Source organism: Grammomys surdaster, unplaced genomic scaffold (assembly GCF_004785775.1).
Source record: "Grammomys surdaster isolate TR1022 unplaced genomic scaffold, NIH_TR_1.0 229, whole genome shotgun sequence".
Classification (NCBI taxonomy): domain Eukaryota; kingdom Metazoa; phylum Chordata; class Mammalia; order Rodentia; family Muridae; genus Grammomys; species Grammomys surdaster.
Genome location: NW_021604674.1, coordinates 2,327,473 through 2,347,097, shown reverse-complemented (window position 1 = coordinate 2,347,097; position 19,625 = coordinate 2,327,473). Strand labels below are relative to the sequence as shown.

Below are 19,625 nucleotides of genomic sequence, written 5' to 3'. Positions count from 1 at the left end.
CTGAGCCCTCTCTAGTGCACATAGCTAATCACTGAGCCCTCTCTAGTACACATAGCTAACTGAGCCCTCTCTAGTGCACATAGCTAACTGAGCCCTCTCTCGCCCATGTGTATGTAATGTATTTTGGTTGCTTTGCCTATTGTTAGCCTCTCTCATTCCCTCTCATCCCAACAAGTCCCTCTGTCTGTATTCTCCTTGAGACCTGGAGGAGCCCATATGTCCCGGGCCAGCCTCACACTTGGTTGTAGCCAAGGCTGATCTTGAACTTCTGATCGTTCCTGCCTCCTCCTTGGTGTTGGGATTACAGGCATGTGCCACCATACTTGGTTTGTGTGTGGGGACGGAACCCAGAACTCTTTGCATGCTATTCACATATGCTACCAACTGAGCTACAGCTCCAACCCCCAAAATGTCTTACTTAAGAAAATAAAATGTAAATATCATTGACAAAGTTTTCTTTACTATTTTAGCTTAGTATTGAAGGCTAGAGACACTGAGTTTCAACTAACGAAATTGGGGCTTTTTAAAATACTTTGGTTTAAAGAACATGTAACAGCTAAGCGATAGCACATACTTTCATGCTCCTTAAAACATCCCTTTTCATTTCATGAGATGCTTTCTACTGCCCCTTTCTTTTGCAAGCAGTAAGTAGTTCATGTCTTTAGTCTTCTTTACTGGAAGTGTACTGAGCCTGACTTTGCTGAGAGCTAAGCGGCATTATATTTTTAGCTCCTTGAAGATTAGATGACCCAATCACCATACTAAGTGCAGTGTTGATATTACAATTTGTCCCTGGCCAGTCGCAGCTGGAATATATAAAATGACTCAATAGTAAAAGGTACAAGGGTTTAGATGACTTGTTTCAGATGATTTCTGCTGGGGCCTGTAGCCTGTGCTCCTGTAACACAGCCGTATCTCACTACTAGGGCTTATCCCTTCTGATCTGGTTTAAAAGATCCTGGCTATAACTATAGCTGTGTCTAATTGGGTCCTTTGGGGAGGAATCAGCACCCCCAAACCAAGGAACTAATGTAACCTGGCTTCTTTTGAAACACTGAGGCTCTCACAGCCGTTGATTAGAAAGGCTTTTTAAAAAGATCTTATTTTTGTAATCCAGTGAGATTTTGGAATGGCATGGGACCTTTCTGTCAAGGCTTTGCTAGTTGTGAACTTTGGCTTCTCCTCGCTTGTCTCTCCAGGTCTCAGAGCTTGTGGTCATTTTTAGTGTGAATACTCTGTTTTAGCAGGATTAATATGTTTTTCTTGCTATACAGAGTAGTGCTGGCCTTATAATTCCAGCTACTCAGGAGGCTGAGGCAGAAGAGTCACAATTTTGAGGGCAGCACAGTGAGGTGCAGTATCAAAACAATCTTTTTCTTTTCAGCTCATATTTGAGTATAGATGTGGTTTATGGGATGACCAGTCAGAAGACCATTGTCATTTTCCTCACTTTTGACTTTAGCACAACACTCAGGGTCTCCAAGCTTACAGGTAGGTTGTGTCATCCAGCTAGCAGTCCCTTGATGAGTGCTTATTCTTACATGGAAGGGCTGATATAAACACCCACTAGGGTAAAGGAAACAGGCCTAAGTTGGCTCAGCCAGAGTGCTCTGTGCCTAGATACTGTGACAATCATCTAGCTCACGGACTTCAACCAAATGTCTTGTGTTGAAGTAAGTATTTAAAACGGCCTCAGGCTCAAGCCGACTATCTAAGCTGCAGCAGCTCTGCCTAGCCCAGCCGCCATGTTTCTCGGCCTGAGGCCACGTGCGCGCTGCAGCTAGAACCAGCCTGCCAGAAACACCAGCCCTGCCACCCACAAGATGCCAGCATGAGAGATGGCTCTGCCAATCTTCCACGCTGTCTCCACAAGGCAGGGCATTGCCCAGACCATTCCGCCATCCATGCAGGCCCAGTAAGAGAATGAGACTCTAATTCTTATAGATTAATCAAAGGCTTTATATGTTTGATGATGATTAATAACAAGATGCCCATACAAAGAGAGTTGTATCCCAATTAGCTAACCTAATTATAAGTTTATAAGTTGTTCCCCACGAGTGCTCTCCATACCTGTGTGGTTCTCCATCCTCCTACATCTCTGCCCTCTCTAGCTCTTCCTCTTCCTTTTTTTCTCTTCCTCTCCCAACTCCTCCTCTTCCTCTCTTTACTCCTCCCACCTTAGCTCCTCCCACAGTCTTGGTCCTTGTCCTCCACGTGGTACAGTTTTGACTGATCTATGTTCACATCTGAATCCCATTCCCAAGCAGCATGGAAAAGCCAGACATGACTAGCCCAGGTGCTATGTGGGACTCTGCTAGCTGGGTTTTCTTCTGTCTTTCATGAAACACAACTGCCACCATGCCTGATGACCTGAGTTCCATCCTGGGGACCCACATGGTGGAAGGAGACAATCAGCTGTCACAGATAGTTCTCTGGCCTCTGTGAGCATGCCATGGCACATTACACAAGTGAATTTTTCAAATGTAACGTTTTTAAAGGGATGATCTTAAGGCCAGAGACCTCACAGGTCTCCACACCCAATAAAACATAGAGGAGGTACTGGCAATGCCCATGCTATGTAGTAATGCATTTGAACTATGGAGATGACTCCAGGATCATTTTTAAACCTTTCACCTCCTAGTACCTGACATTGTGAAAAACGGTAAGAATTACTATCCTTTATAAGGCAAAAGAAAATAAAATCCAAACCATTCCCCATACAGAGTTTTTTTCAGTCTATCCCAGGGCATCTCTAAACTTAATAACTGTGAATTTGCTGTATCTGGGAGGCTGTGGGTGATTTTTGTTGCTAGCAAAAATCTATTTGCACATATCGCTCTTTCATTTCCTAGGCATCTGCCATCTGCTTTTTAAGCTGTGGGATTTCAGCTCACAGACAGTTGAAACTCGGCATTATATTTAGCTATTCCTGGCCAGCCTACTAGCGGGGCACCTGTATTAGCACTGGGCGGATGTGGTAACTAGCGGGGCACCTGTATTAGCACTGGGCGGATGTGGTAACTAGCGGGACACCTGCATTAGCACTGGGCGGATGTGGTAACTAGCAGGACACCTGCATTAGCACTGGGCGGATGTGGTAACTAGCAGGACACCTGCATTAGCGATTGGTGGATGTGATAACTAGTGGGAGTATTATGAGGCTGTGTGGTTTTTAGGTCTGGATAGAGTCTCTGATTCAAGCCAAGTTTTAAGTGCATTATGTTTATGGCCTTGGGTACTCCCAATAAATTTTTTTTCCAAGAAGACATGTTGTTCGAGATGATAGGAAATGACTAAGTGATCCAGGGGCCTTTCATGGCCTGATCATGGAATATCCTAATCACATTAAGGCCAGTGTGGAAACAGAGACCATTATACCTAATCCTTTACTTTCGAACACTTTCCAATTATATTAAATTTGAGGTGTCAAACACTGCGCTTTTCTAACCCTCATATAGTGTATTTAATGAATTTGATGTTTTCCTACTTGTCACCCCTGCCTACCCCCCCTAGCCCCCATCAGTCTCTACCTTGGAAATTCCATGTGTGGCTCTGATGGAGATGACTTGACATGCCCCATTCTAAAGGGATCCTGTCATGGCACTAAGGTCCCAGCTGTAGTGTTTAAGTGACCACTGTCAGAATTGGTTTATTGCGATGTTACGTTTGTTCAGACCTCAGGAATTTCTTTCATTTTATTTTAAATTATATGTATGAGTGTACATCTGTATATAGGTGTGTGCACATGAATGTAGTACCCATGGAGACCAGAAGGGGGAGGCAGATGTCTTGGATGTGAAGCTGTAGGTGGCATCTTATGTGGATGCTGGGAACTGAATTCAGATCCTCTGCAAGAGCATCAGGTGCTCCTGCTACAGAGCCACGTCCAGCCCCAGGAACTTTGTTTTTATGTGGTAAGCTCAGAATTTCTTCCTATTGGCCAGAGAATGTATTCTAACATCTCACTTTAGAGCTATTCATCTTCATCACATGTTCACAACCCTTTTAACAAATGTCCTGTCTATGATATGTTGAGTCTTATCTGATGTGGCTGTGAGCTTATGTCTAGACTATTGTGTTTGCTTTAGATATTAAAGTTTGTTTATGTTATTGTCAGCATGTCTCTCACTGATAACTTCCATATATGTTTTGAACCTATGCAAGGTAAAAAATTCAAAATTGATTATACCTCTTCAACTACTGTGATTCTTTCCTGGATCTATAGGAAAGACTATTTCAGATAAAAACACAATGTGCCAAGCTTACATTCACAGCATCTTTTGGGGGACCTCAGCCTGGAGTTTGTTTCTTTTTGAGAGAAGTCTGTGAGTCACAGTATAGCCTGGGCTGTTCAGGCTGGCTTCAAACTCATAGAGATCTGCCTACCTCTTAACAGTTTGTGCTTTCAATCCTGGAAGCACTGTGGCCATTTACAGCCATGCTGTAGATGTCTCTACTCAGAGCTATCATCCCTCTGGTAGCACCATATAGGATCTCCCATGAGTCTGGTCCTTTCCACAGTAGGATTCCCAGAATGAAGAGTCGATGGTTCCAACCACGTGTGTAGTTAGTTTTCTCTTCATTTGGCTCAAATACTGCTTGCAGTGAGAAAGTGCAGCCATGCCTGGGTTCCTCCGTTCTTTCCCTGATCTCTGAGCCCCTAGATCGACAAATACCCCTAACTCTAGTATCCAGTAGCTCACTCCACAGAGTGATTATAAGGCTGGGTGAAGGGAGAGGGCCCACTTCAGAGCTGTGCTTTTCATTTGAGTGGACCCAAGGCTCTCTTCCCAAACCTCTGTTTGATTCTGTGTTTAACAGAGGTGCTGTTGTCTCTCTCCTTCCTCTCATACCTGAGGAGGCTCTGAGTAGTTTCTCATGGCCTTTCACAGCCAGGATCTCCATATCCTTGACTTTCTCCTCTCCCCATCACTAGGATGTACTCCCATGCTAGGGGCAAAGGGCTTCTTCAGCTGTCTTCTATCAGTCGCTGCCATGGTTTTTTGGTTTTTCTTTTTTGTTGTTATTGTTGTTGTTGTTGTTGTTGTTGTTTTTTAGATAGGGTTTCTCTGTGTAGTCCTGGCTGTCCTGGAACTCACTCTGTAGACCAGGCTGGCCTCAAACTCAGAAATCTGCCTGCCTCTGCCTCCCAAGTGCTGGGATTAAAGGCGTGCGCCACCACCGCCCGGCTTTTTTGGTTTTTCTTTTGCTTTGTTTTGTTCTTTGAGACACATCCTTTACTAAACATAGAGCACACTGTTTCTGCTAGACTGGTTTGGCCAGAGGAGAACCCTGCCCTTCCACCCCTTGCCCCCTGCCCCCTGCCCTCTGCCCCCTGCTCCCTGCCCCCTACCCCCTGCATCCATCCACTGCACTGGACTTACAGCCTGGCTTGTATGTGAGTGTTGAGCCTCCAACTCAAGTCCTCAAGTTTGAGCCACCTGAGCCAACCCCCACCTGAGCCAACCCCCAGCCCACTTTGCTTCTTAAGATCTTTGACAAATCACATGATTCAGTTTCTCCTTTTGTTGGCTTCCTCCTTTTTCCAAGTCATGCCAACATGACTGTGACCAGAGACAAGCCTTGCATTCATTTCTGGTTAGTGTCATGTCTTCATTTGGCCTCTTTCTCTGGCTTGTCCACTTGCACTTCACCATCTGTAACTGTTGCTTTTAACTGCCTTCCACCCAGCCACCTGGAAGTGTCCCTTGCTTGCCTCAAGATGGCTAAATATCTGATTGGCTTATTTGAGTGATACCTCTCACCAAGGGCATACAGTTTTGGTTACCCTTAATACAGCTTTTAGAACATAAGCCACGCTGCAGCTAACCTTAGCCAGTACCTCATCTCGTTACTACAAGCCTTCCAGTCCAGGTAGAGAGAAATCTGCACCTGCTCATGCTCTTCCTAGTGATTTTGTTTTTCTGCCTACTTAATTTGGGAGGTCAGTATTTTGATTATTACAGACAAGTCAAGCATTGAGATTATTTTGTGATATCTGACATTCTTTTGGTTTGTGTAATTCTTAATTAGCTTCCTGCAGTCTCTTTCTGTAGAAGGCTCTGTGTCAGTTCCCCTTACCTGTAGGAGAACATTACTGCACCACAGGTACTCTGTGTCCTTGGGCCTGGTCACCCATGTGGTGGTTGATCTAACTGTTTCTGTATGTCATTCTCACGTCCTGGCCCTTGAGTCTCCTGGAAATAGAGGGTCAGCTTGATGATATGGTTGGCTCTGCCTAGGACGTGGGTATTTGAGCTACTGTGATAGTACAGACCTGTGGTTCAGTCCCTACTGTACTGATGTCCTAAGTGTCACAGCTGAACTGATACCCTAAAACTAAGTGATTTACATGGCTGACAGAGACCAGCTTTTTTACTATTGTATTTCTTTATCAAGAAAAGTAGACAAAAAAAAAAAAAAGAAAAAGAAGAGTTAATTTGGATAGTTATCTAAAATACCAGACAATAGTCAGTTGTTGTTGGGATATGGCAGAAACTACAGAGAGTTTGGGAATAACTTTAGGAAACTTCTCTTTTGTGTCATTGATTCAATTTAGTATATATATTTGTTTATTTTTGGCTTTCTAGACAGGATTTCTCTATGTATCCCTACTTTGTAGACCAGGTTGGCTGTCCTGGAACTCACTTTGTAAACCAGGCTGGCCTCAAACTCAGAGATCCACCTGCTTCTGCCTCCCAAGTGCTGGAACTAAAGGTGTATGCAATCACCACCTGACTCAGTTTACTATTTTTTATTTTGTTTGAATATACATGTTCAGGGGGGGCAGAGGTTGTTGTTGGGGTGTCTGCTGTATTTTTTTTTGAAGCAGTATCTCATTAGCCCTCTACCTCACTTACTGGTTAGACTAACAGGCAGCAGGCCCTACAGAGCCTTCTGTCTCATCATCCATGTGGAAATGACTGCTGTCTGGCTCCTATGTAGTTGCTGGATCCACTCGGGTTCTCACGCTGGGTGGCGTCCATCTTAATCACTGAGCCACCAGTCTAGCCTCAAAACCTATTTTAGGGAGGAGTTGTGTCTTATCCTCCATTGTCTAGTGATGTTGGCTGGTGATTCGTCAGCCTTTGAATACTAGTCACACGGATGAGTCCATGTTATACAAATAGCCACCCTCCTGTGGTGGCACAGGATGACCTGAAGACCAGTGTCCTTCATGAACAGTGTCTCCTTGGCATGTCTTTGTGCAAACCCTCAGATCAACACCTTCCACACAGGTGCTCTCAGAGGCTCTGTTGTCAGCTCCGCTGACCTATGTGGAAGGAGCCTGCAGCTGTCTTCAGGAAAGGCCTCCCAGACTACAGTATTATCCAAAAGCACATGCTCTGTTTAAACTCCTACTGACTGGCATTAATTAAGTAGAAATAAAAAATGAAGATAATTCACAAACATAAAAGGGCAGTTGGAAGGTGTTAGAAATGATAGCAGTTGGAAGGGGTGACAGGAAAGTAAAAACTGCAGTGTGCTGTATCACCTGACCTGACAAGAGCTTCATGCTGCTTGCTTACGCTGGGACAGAAGGGGTGTGTGTGTGTGTGTGTGTGTGTGTGTGTGTGTGTGTGTGTGTATTGACACAGAGACTCCTGTAGCTCAGGATGACCTCAAACTCCTGATCTTCTGCCTCTGTCTCCTAAGTACTGGGGTTGCAGGCACCTGTGACCATACCTTGCAAGTCACAATGTTTAAGTCAAGATCAAGGGGAAATGCCTGTCCTCTGGAGATGTAGCTTAGGGAGAGCTACACAGCCGATAATAAGGATTATCTGTGCCCAGCATGAAGGTCTTCACAAAGCTCCGACTAGATCCTGCAAAACCCTCACAAAGTCTGCTGCTGCTGAGCTCAGCCGGAAACCATTGAGTAGCTAGAAAAGCCGTCTGTTCCCATCGCGTTGTCTTTTCAGCGGTGATGTGTGACCTACTTTTCTGTATCAAAGAACATTGTCCAAAAACTGAAAAGGCAACTTACAGAGTAGAAGGGACATTGTCCAGGCTGAACCCAGAATATATAAAGAACTCTCCGACTCAACAACAGAAAGGTAACAGATTTGAATAGACTTTTCTCCATAGAGGACAGGTACATGGCCATGCTTGGGGTTACGGTACTGGTGCATGCCTGCCCTTCACAGTCCCAAGAACACTGAGACAGATGGATCATACACTTACCTTAAAATAAATAATGAGCATGTTGTACTTAGAGTTTTACTGCTGTGACCAGACATCATGACCAAAGCAAGTCTTATAAGGACAACATTTAATTGGGTCTGGCTTACAGGTTCAGAGGTTCAGTCCAGTATCATCAAGGCGGGAACATGGCAACATCCAGGCAGGCATGGTACAGGAGGAGCTGAGAGTTCTACATCTTCATCTGAAGGCTGCTAGCTTAATACTGGCCTCTAGGCAGTTAGGACCACGCCCACAATGACAGACCTACTCCAACCAGGCCACACCTACAAATAGTGCCACTCCCTGGGGCAACCATATACAAACCATCAGAGAGCAGATGAAAAGAAGTTAAATATCTTTGGGTATTAAATAAATACCAGTCATAGCCACAGTGAGTCCACTGTCTACATCCTCCCCACCACGGTGGTTATAACCCACAAATGGAGTCTAAATTACTGGCACATAGGTAGAAATTGGTGCCCTGCTACTTTGTGAGTCGGAGTACAAAGTAGTTATAGCTGCTGTAGAAAACAAGTTGGGAGTTCCTCAGAAAGCAAACCATTGAATGTCTGCAGAGATGGCTGAGCAGCTCAGAGCACTTGCCTCACAGTCGTGAGAACCGCTTTGAATCCCAGCACCTGTGTGATACACTTCGGCACAAATGCCTGTAATTCCAGCTTCAAGGAAGGCTGAGACAGGGGAATTGCTGAGACTTGCTAGCTTCCAGCTTTACCAAGAAGCCTGCACACACATACATGCACACACAAGTGCACATGCATAGACATCTATAAATAGCACACATAAGTCTTTTTTAAGTTAAGATCAAATGCTGCCTGCCTGCCTAAGTTCTTCCCTAAGCATCTACCCTAAAGTACTGGAAATGGCTGCTCTCACGAATGTGCATGCACTCTCCGAGCACTTCCAGTTACAGCAGATCAGAGGTAGGAACAACCCAGTGTCCCCAACAGACGAGCGAACAGAATGTGGGAGTCGGGTAAAACATGCAGTGGAACACCACGTAATCATAAAAAACAACGAGTGTTCCTCCACGCTACAGCGGGGATGACATGGTGCTCAGGTGGAGTCCAGAGCCCTGTGCATGCAGAAAAGCTCAAAGCATGATAAGGCCAGATGAAACAGATCTCACATATGTAACCCATTTCTGTAGACTATCCAGAAGAGACAAACATGTAGAAAGTGTGTACAGGATTTCCAGTTGAGCTCAGAGGGAAGCACTTGGTATCCTTAGGTAATGTCTTCACATAGTGTCAAGGTATTGAGTAGCACTGAATTGTACACTTTAAAATTGTTGATTTCAGACATGGTGGCTCACACCTTTAGTCCCAGCATTCTGAGGCTGTGAGTTTGAAGCCAACCTGGTCTATGTAGCAAGTTCTAGACCAGTAAGCGCTACATAATGAGGCCCTGTCTCAGAAAAAACAAACCAATGCTACTGCCTTAGTTACTGTTCTATTACTGTGAGGAGACACCATGGCCAAGGCAGCTCTTATAGAAGACAACATTTAACTGAGGCCAGTCCAAGATCATCATGGCGGCAAGCAGACAGGCATGGCACTAGAGCAGTAGCTGAGAGCTTTACATCCTGATCTCCAAGCAGCAGGCAGGGAGAGACACTGGGCCTAAAACCTCAAAACCCATTGCAGTGACACACATCCTCACGAGGACACACCTCCCAATCCTTCCAAAACAGTTCATTGACTGGGGACTGAGCATTCAGATGTACAAGCTCATGGAAGCCATTCTTATTCAGGCCACCACAAAAATGAGGAAAAAATGGTTGGCTTGGGGAGATGTCACAGTAAGTAAAGTGTTTGATGTACAAGTATGGGGAACTTAGTTTGGATCCCTGCCAGAATGTAATCCTGTAATCCTAGCACTGCATGGAGTGGGGCGGACAGGAGGTTCACTGGGCTTGCCACCTGCCTGTGGGGCTCAGGTTCGGGGAGAGACCTGGCTCAAGGGAATAAAGTGGGGAACAGAACAGCCAGCCTTCTCCTCTAGCCTCCCTGCATACTCCTGGGTCATGCATCTGAACACACGAGAACATACAACACACACACACAGAGACACACACACACAGACACACAGACGCACACATATACACACTGTTGATTTTATACAAGAGAGAGAAAAGAAAACAGTGGTTGGCTTCAGAGTGCTGGGAGCAGGTGCAGAAGGCTTTGAAGTCGGCCAGGGGCAGCATGGGAGGAGGCTGAGCTATGGCCTTAGAGTCTGCTAGGGAAGTCACTAGGGAAGAGAGCCTTCAAACTACAGCTGGGCTCCTACTGAGGCATGGGACACAGGAGACGACTATTCTGAGGTGGCTGGGCTCAGCCCCGTGGGCAGTATAGAACCTTTGACCAAGGAGGAGACCTTTGTGATGGACTGCTAAGATGGCACATGTATTTGAGAGAACACGGCGGCAGATGTGAACTGATGCTAAGCATATCCAAGTACAGAGATGACCTGGCCTCAGGAAGCCATAGGAATTGCAGCTATACCTACCGTGTGGGGAGCAGTGCCCCAGTGAGCCACTTCACTGCCTCTTTATAGGGAATCTGTAAAGTAGGAAAGGTTTTTCTCCCAGTGTGCAGATGAGGGAACAGGTTTTTGAGAGGCCAGGCAGGCTTGACTCCTAATGCAGAGATGATGAGAAAGGAGTTTTTAAAATCCTCACTTACTGAATCCTCTGCTGGGGGCGGGCTGGGCAGCAGTAAAGACATTTCTCCTTGGGTGACCAAAGGTGTGAGTCTTCTCGTGACAGCCCCCCAAGAGAACATGTCTTGCTAGCTAACCCTGTAGACAGGACCTCACGGGGAGCAGTTAGCCGACAAAGAAGGAGCACAATGGTGATCTCCAGCCTCTGTGCTAACACCCCTGCCTGCTTCCCCTCTTCCACACCCTTGGTGAGCTCCCTGGCTCGTGCCCTCATAGAGGCTTCTGGGGTCAGACAGTTGAGCTGTCTCACAAGACTGAGATCTAGCCACATGCTTACTCTTCCCCTGTGACTCCGGCACAGGTACAGGAGGGACTTGATCAGATTCCACGCTTGTTCCTCCTGAGTTCAAGACAAAGAACTTTACAAGCCAGTCTTTCTTCTAGGCTCTGAGAAAGAGGTACAGAGAAGCAAACAGGCATTTTCTTCTTTGGTTTTGGAAGGCTTTCATGTCATGTAGCTTGGCTTTGTTTGGTCCGTTACATGTTTCCTAAAGAGCTTCAATTAGAGTTTCCCATGATGGAGAAAGTAAGACGACAAAGCAGGTCCAGTTGACACCTCAGGATGGCCCTGCAGTCCATGGGCTCCAGGAGAGCATCAGGACTGTTCATAAGCCTTGTCATCACAACAGAAGTCCAGAGTCTCCCTTCAGCCTATCATTACCCCGTCAGGCTTGATTCTAGCAAGTGTCACTTACCTGTATGCCTTTTCAAGCTGCTGGCCTTTGTCTGAAGCATTTTCTCTCTGGAATGTTCTTTGTCCTGCACTGAGATTCTGTCCTACCCAAGGTCAGACGTAGCTTCATGGGCCCTTCTATGGGTGCACAGCTGTGTGTGGGGGTTGTGCCCTTTAGAAGTCAGATAGCCAGTTAAGTACCCACAGCTGTGTGTTGTGGCACACAGCTTCAGATTACCAGACTCAAGGCTAAGGAAGCCCTGCTGACCCGTTTCCTGTCTCTCCTCTTCGGGTCCAGGTGGAAGTGAAGCCGTACGTGCTGGATGATCAGATGTGTGACGAGTGTCAGGGCACACGCTGCGGTGGGAAGTTCGCCCCATTCTTCTGTGCCAATGTTACCTGTCTGCAGTACTACTGTGAATACTGCTGGGCCAGCATCCACTCCCGAGCCGGCCGTGAGTTCCACAAACCACTGGTGAAGGAGGGAGGCGACCGCCCCCGGCACGTCCCATTCCGCTGGAGCTGAGCCCCCGGCCGGCCAACACAGCTACACGTACTAGAGTAGATCACAAGGAGGAAGAGAGGACACTGCCTCAGGGCTCATGGTGTTCTGGAAATCTGTGCATTCGTTCTCGATTTTTAAAGAAGAAATGGGTCTTTTTATTATTATTATTATCATTTGCAATCATATCACTGAACTCAGCGTCCAGTGTAATGCAGAATCGCAGAGTGTGTGTCGGTACCCATTGGCACTTTGGTTCACACCTTGTCTGCTTGGTACCTTGATTTCTTACACTGATCTGTCACCTCCACAGTACGTAGACTGCCATTCTCATCCACAGCTGTCAGGTTGACGGCTGTGACTCTGTGTTTGATGTTGTGTTGTTGTTGCTCTGACTGGTCTTGAACTGGAGTACGTGCTTATTTTCAGAGACTTAGAGAGTCACCCCTAGGACAAGACTTACCAAAGGCCACACATGTAAGTAGAGGCCAACGTAGCAAACACTTTACAGTCAGCAGTCAGTAGTGGGGTCTCGTAGAGTGAGGCCAGCCCTTAATGAAAATAAGCCTGTAGTTGCTCTGTACTCTGATGTGTCCGGATACCTCACAAGCTGGGTCTTTCATTTTCCTTCATGTTTGATTTTTGTTTTGCTGAGGATTTGGGTTAGATCTTTTAGTGTTATGTAAATTTATGCTGCAATAGCTTTTGCTGCTATTAAAATGGTATTGTTGATACCATAATACTCTATTCAGGATAAGGTATCAATTAAAAAAAAAACAAGAACCCAACAACACACTTTTGTGGTTTAGGGATAGAGCCAGCTGCCGGAGGGAGATCATAAGAGACCAGAGAGAGACATCGGAGGCCGCCGTTCCTGACTGCATGTTTACTTAATGCGGTTGCTGCATGCAATAAATTTTATATCCAATGTCTAGTATAACACCTTCCCACAATGCACAAATTAAGAATCTATATAAGCTATAAAATACTCATTTTTTTTTTTTAAAAAAAAAAAGGATTTCTTTTTCATTCAAAGAATTGGTAATCTGTGGGAGGAAGGCATGCCTCAGCGGGTGGAACGCTTATGGACAGGAAGACCCCACAACAGGACGACCATTATTACAACCAATAGAAACCTAGTGTAGGATGCTCTTCCAGCAACCCTGTGGGTGTCGATGAAGTACTGCGGTGCTCTGTTACATATTGTGCAATTTATTTTATATAGTAAAGTGATTATGTCTAACTGTGATCAAAAGTAACTGTTTCAAGCCTCTGTGTCAGGCATTAATGAACCTGACCATTCGTAACTGGTATATTAACACATGAGCTCTGAGCGATGACTTCCTAGTGCTTGCACCGTTTTCCATAGCTACAGACCTTGTCCAGAAAGCCAAAGAGCTCATCTTAGAGTACAGACACTAAGAACACACACAGAATCTAGAATAAGTCAGCAGACTGACACGGAGGCACAGAGCTAAGGAGGCCACAGAAGGCTGATGCTAAAGAAACGTCTGCACCAAGCACGACGGCCTGGGCAGACGGGGCCTTCTGTGAGACAGTAACTGCTTAGTTCCCTGGATGTATCCTGTATAGCTTGAATAGAGTGAAGCCCTGCTCGCGTTAGTGGACGTTCTTTTAGTATTCACTCCCGGGCTGCAGAGAGTAATGGAGACACACATGGTGATTGCAGGACTCTGTAAAGCTTTTAAACCCTTCTTCCTTTGTTTTGAATTCTGGGGACAATCTGATTGGATGTGGCACTGCAGAGTAGACAGAAGTGGATGTGTCTTTTGTGCTGTGATGTCCTTGTTCTGTCTTGAAGTCAGTGTTGCATGGATTTTGTTATAGTTTGCTCCTTTTTTTTCTCTCCTGTGTTTAGTTGTGAATACTGGCTCTCCAGCTACAGTTTGTTTTCAAAAAAAAATTTTAAAAAAGGAGAAACAAAATAGTTTTTTACAGAATTAAAAGATGCCTATTAGAACCCTCCCCCTTTCGGGTTTTCTCTGGGCCTTTTGGTGATAACTGCTTTTCTGCAGCCCAGATGTGCTTTGCTTTGGTTTGGTTTGGTTCCTTTTTCTATGTTTGTGTTTTACTTTTTTTTTTTCATCTGTATGGGAAATTTTGTTACGCACTACTACTTTTTATATTCTAGAACGTTTTCAGAAGTTGGCTGATGACTTCCGCTTGTTTGTTTTTAAGGAAAAAGGCATGCTTTCTGACTGACATGATCTTTTGCAATACCTCAATTTTGAAATATAGGAAAGAAAATGATATTTTCTAAGTAAGTTTATTCAGAAAATATATATTAATTTAATTCTGCAAGAAAATGATTTAACAGATGGGTAACTTTATTTTTTTCATGCTTATTTGTGTTTTTTGAAAATGAAGAAGTTAGAGGTTTATAACTATATTACAGATCATATCTAACCTACAGAAATCTACCTAATTATATGAGAGATGCAAGTGTTTGGAAGAAGCACCCCTCTTTCATGTACTAAAATAACCCCGAGCTCTAGAGGAGCCGGAAGACTGTGCAGCGTGAGATAACACGAAGGCCACAGTGTCGCAGAGACCAGGTTGTCAGAGAGACTCCACTTGGTGCTGAGGGCTGTGACTTAGGTGATGGAAACTCCTTTCCCTTAATTTGTATATTTATAATCAAGTGTTGATTGTGTGACTGACCAGGATTGTGAAAGAGTTCTTCTGTTTGTATTTTTTTAAAGAGAACTTTTTTAGTTTATTAAATTATAACATGTTCCCTTTTGTTTTGTAAATAAATGTGCCCCTCCCCAGTTCTTAATGTTATATTAAAAGAGAGGGTCCTTCAAAAAAATTATTTTTTAAAAAAAACACAGAGGTGTTCTGCCCTGCAACTTGACTGGGAAGCCCGTGGGTAACACAGGTCCTGCTGTGGCCTTTCCCTGATGGGACACTTGAACTAGCGGATCTTTTGAAGGCTGTAACCAACCTCGACTCTTTGTTGTCATGTGCAATACTGTTTGTACTGTTTGTATAAAAAATAGAAAAAAAAAGAAAAGAAAAAAGGCATAAATCTTTATTGCAGATTTATTTTCCTTGCAGACTTTAGACATTGTGATTCACAGAACTCATTTTCTACTGTCAGATACGTACCTTTTCCTCATGCTGGTATTTTTTCAATAGTAACGTAGCCTTTGTACTGAGACAAATTTTCATTGTTATTTTTAGAAAGATTTTTTGCTAAGAAAAAAATTAAACATATTTACATATTTTTCATTTTATTTCGTATTTTCTTTAAGGAGTGCTTTCTCAATCATTACTAGAGTTGTTTCTGGGAGGGACTTTCATATCTGGTCAACGTCATAATATTATTTTGTATTTTTACTTGGAATAAATTAATTTTATGATGCTAATTCTTTAAAAGTTTATTTTTTTCATTTTCAGTTATTTTTGAAGCTAAAACCTTTGTAATATTGTTACTAAAGTGTCTAGTTTTTTGAAATGCAAAGCTTTATGTATTAACTTGCCGATGTGGTTTACAATATGACAAGGGTGGAAACGGTCGGTTCTGTAAAATGACTGGGACTGTAATGGACAATTAGATAATAAAGCGACAGAATGAGCAGAACGTGTGAGATCTCGACAAGCTTTTTCCTTTATTACAGTGTTCAGTGTGAGACTAGGGATGTCACAGTACAGGTCTCTAAGGATGTCACAGTGGGTTTATACAACACCAGATACAGCCAAATCTCTGGCCAGATAATGAAGTCACCCCTCCTGAAATAGCATTGGGTGTGAAGCCTAGCTTGGCCAGCAGTGTCCAGTGCTTTCCCTAAAATGTATGTGTGTGTGTGTTTGTGCATGTGCGTGCGTGTGTGTGTGTGTGTGTGTGTGTGTGAATCCACTACCAACTGCTGTCCGTGTGTGAGCCTGGTACCTTTCCCTCCAGATCTGTCACGCACATGCACAGTGGTTTTGTGTGTGAGAAGCCCCCACCTTGTATGTTGCATGACTTGAATGGCTCACCTGCAGTGTCCCTGCAGTTTCCCCAGAAGGGCTGGCAGCAGGCCCTAGGGAAGCACAGGTCACCACTGTTAATGTGTTAGCTGCGTCTTTCTCACACCCCGTCTTTCTAGTCTCTGTTATGGCGCCCCTTGTTTGCCTTTTCTTGGGGTAACATTGGGCCACTCTGTGCATGATCTGTCTGTCTTCCTGCTGCTGCTTCCCCAGTCCCCTCTACTGCCCTCCCTCCCTCCCTCCCTCCCTCCCTCCCTCCCTCCCTCCCTCCCTCCCCACCCCGTCCCCTGGAATGCACTGTGAAAGCTGCTGTCTGCTGAGGCATCTGCAGTTACTGCAGAGACATCTCTGGGCTGCAGAGCTGGTGTTGTGTAAACAGAACATCCGGGGACTTGCTCTACATAGATGGTGCACTTCTGCTAGTTGTTGGTGGCCTCTTCAGTTCTGTTGAAGTGGAGAGAGGTTAATCAATGACAGATAAGCGTGTGTCCAGAGTTGGCTCTTGGGTTCGCTCTATGTATTCAGTTTTGTAAATAATATATAGATTAGATCAAGTTGTGATGTAAAATTTTAACTCAAATTGGGTCCTATTGGTTGGAATTTTACATTAACTACAAATAAATGATTAGGAACAGAAGAAATTGGGGAAATTATTGTTTAGTGGTATAGATTATGCGTAGGTCTCTGCCTATATCTTGTGTTTTATCGCTTGTTAGTGAGGCATGGGCTAATGCAGTGTACTGCATTTATGCAATTAGCAAATAACTGCTAGTTTTCATTTTATCTATTAGCAACAAAGTGGCATTTAACTGGGTAAAGCTCCTACCTAAATATTTGAGTATTGTGACATCTCAGCTTGCAAGGTTTGAATGAAAGGTTAGTCACAGATTAGTGATAACAAAAAAAGTGTCTTTCTGTTAAAACTGGCTTATTTGTATTGACCACTCCTCTCTCACTAGTTTGTATGCTGTGTCTGCTAACATTTCCTTTTTCTTTTCTAATAACCAAACTTGTCAAACTCAGCTGCCATTGTATTCCATCCCACCAGAGTATTTATTATTGATACTGTTGACTTTATACCCCAAAGTGGGTCAAGAAGTGGATCCAGGGAGGTTGACTTTGTAAGATTACAGTAGTTCATTGGAACCCCGAGAGCTCGGGGGCTAGCACAGGACAATGCTTGCTCCTGGACACAGTGCTGTTGGGGGTATAAAGTATTAGTAAAGTGTTTGTATTTTCACCGTGGAAATTGATGGCCATGACTTTTAGATGTTCACAGCTCAGATCTCTGTATTTGATTTTCAACTAACAACTAATTTTAACTGTACTGTATCTTTTCCTACCTGTTCTCTTGGATTGTTTTTTTTTTTTTTTTTTTTTTTTGCTGGTAACCCTTCCTCAGCTTCTGCCCTGGGGCTTGGACTAATACTGCTTGTACGGATTTGCTACTGTGACTGAACGTGGAGCCCTCGCAGCTATCGCTTAACTGCTTACACTTTGTAGTTTGGACTTTTTTCTGTAATAACAACTTATTAAATCTAGTTGTACGAAGCACTGACACGTGTCATCTTTTTTGCTCCATTAGTTTTTAAAAGACAAAACAACTCACATATCCCACCAGAGCTCACTTTTTCTCAGAGCCCACACTTCCAAATGCACAAGGAAATTTGAAACAGGAAAGCATTTGTGGTCTCAGGTGATACACATGGCGGGGTTGGGACTTTTTTCTTTTTTGTGCTTTTAATGGCCTACAAGATCTCAGGCAAGGTAAATTTGGGCCCTGCCCCCGAGCAATTTCCCCAATCCCCGCCCCCAATGCCTTGTCTTTTAATTGTCAGTCCACCGCCACATGAGGCCAAACTCCTTAACCTTGAAAGGGTAAGTATTGTCACAAGGATACCAAAGTCTCCTAATAAATTTTTTCAGTAAATGGGGCTTTGGAAAAATTGGTGTGCTTTATTCTGGTCTTGCTGCACGCTTTCTCTGGGTTAAAGGATGCGGAACCCAGCACTGGACAGTTCGGTCCTGGTGGGTCTGGGCACAGGCAGTTCGGGACCAAGGCCGGGGTCAAGCACGAGTGACGTAGTGCTCTGGGCTCCACTTCCCCCAACACCCTCACCCACACCCACACCCACACCCCCCCCCCAACACACACACAGAGTCTTTGAAGCTGTTCTTGGAATGGGGAGGGCAGGGGACCGGAAGGGCATCCCGGGAGGAGGGGTCACAGAAAGGTGAGAGGGCAGGGCAGAGCATCCCGGGGGCAGGGGCTCGGTGTCTGGTTGCTGCCTCCGCGCGACCCCACCCACTCCTCAGCCCAAGTCCGCCTCCCACCTGCCCTGCACGTCGTGGGCTTGGATTCCAGGGTCCCAGCCCTGCAGGTAAGAGCGCTGGCCTTACCTTGAGAGGCCACAGCACCGCTCCAGGGCGAGCCCCTTTGAAGTCTGCTTTATGAACAGCCACACGTTAAGGAACACATTGACTCCTCTCTTCAGGATGCCCATTTGCCTTGGACCCCTGCACCAATCCCTTCAGAAAATGGTTCTGATGTCCTGCCCTGCGACATGAAGCGGGAGGAAGTATGGCGAAGGTGTCTTTGAGACAGAAACTTCTGGGTTTGGTCCTGTGTATGGCTTGAACCTTCCGCTCTGAAGGGCTGGTGGGCAGCAGGCAGCAGGTCAGCACCAGCCCCGATGTTAGGGCAGGGTAGGTGGAGAGGAGAGTGCTTTCCAGAAGCATCCATCACCAGTGAGCACCCTGCTTCTTTTTTTTTTAAGAGCCTTGTGTAGGTCTTCATCAAAAGATGAAGGGCATCTTTCGGCATTCTCCTTTGCCTTTTGTGTACATTGTTCATTTCTCTCTAGAACAGGGTCTTAACCCTGGCTGGCCTAGTACTAGCCAATGTAGCCCAGACTGGCTTTGAACAGATGTAGTCAGTAAGGTTCACACATGCTCTCCCGTGATGTAGCTGGAGCAGCTGAACCAAGTAGACTGTTGAACATGGAAACCAGGGGGTTTGCTGGGGGGTGGGTTTTGTATGTGACTTTTTTTGTTAATTGGTGATTCCAGATCTGTGAAGTAACCCAAACAGATCAACAGAAGACAACAAAGATAAGCACAGTGGAGCAGCCTGCACAACTAGACAGAAGACAGGCAGGAAAGCACCCGTAGTCAGATCGGTGGACTGGGCCTGAGTGCGCTGCCTGATGCACTGATGAGTTGGCTTGGGTCCAGCGGCCTCAGAGCGGAGGATAAAAGTGTAGTCCTTAAAAAGCTTCTTTGGGAAGCTGAAACAATTGTCTTCAATTTAAAATAGCGTTCATAGCAAGTCTGGGTGTTTGAGTTGAGACTCAATTCATGACCTTCACTGCCAAGGGCGTCCTCCACCATCCAGCCACATCCTCAGTGTAATGGGTAGTTCTATAAGCAACAACCCAACTGTCTTCAAAACTGCATCTCTTACCACTACCACCACCACCACTACTACACACACACACACACACACACACACACACACACACACACACACACA

General features: G+C 45.0%; 1 protein-coding gene across 1 annotated transcript in view; it reads left to right on the top strand.

Moving 5' to 3' along the window:
- Window positions 1-12,688, top strand: part of Cpeb3 (cytoplasmic polyadenylation element binding protein 3) — a 183,262-nt gene extending 170,574 nt beyond the window's left edge. Inside the window, exon 10 of the mRNA XM_028773477.1 lies at window positions 11,894-12,688. Coding sequence (XP_028629310.1) covers window positions 11,894-12,121 — 228 coding nt within the window. The 3' untranslated portion in view covers window positions 12,122-12,688. The remainder of the gene's footprint in view (window positions 1-11,893) is intronic.
- Window positions 12,689-19,625: the final 6,937 nt, after the last annotated feature.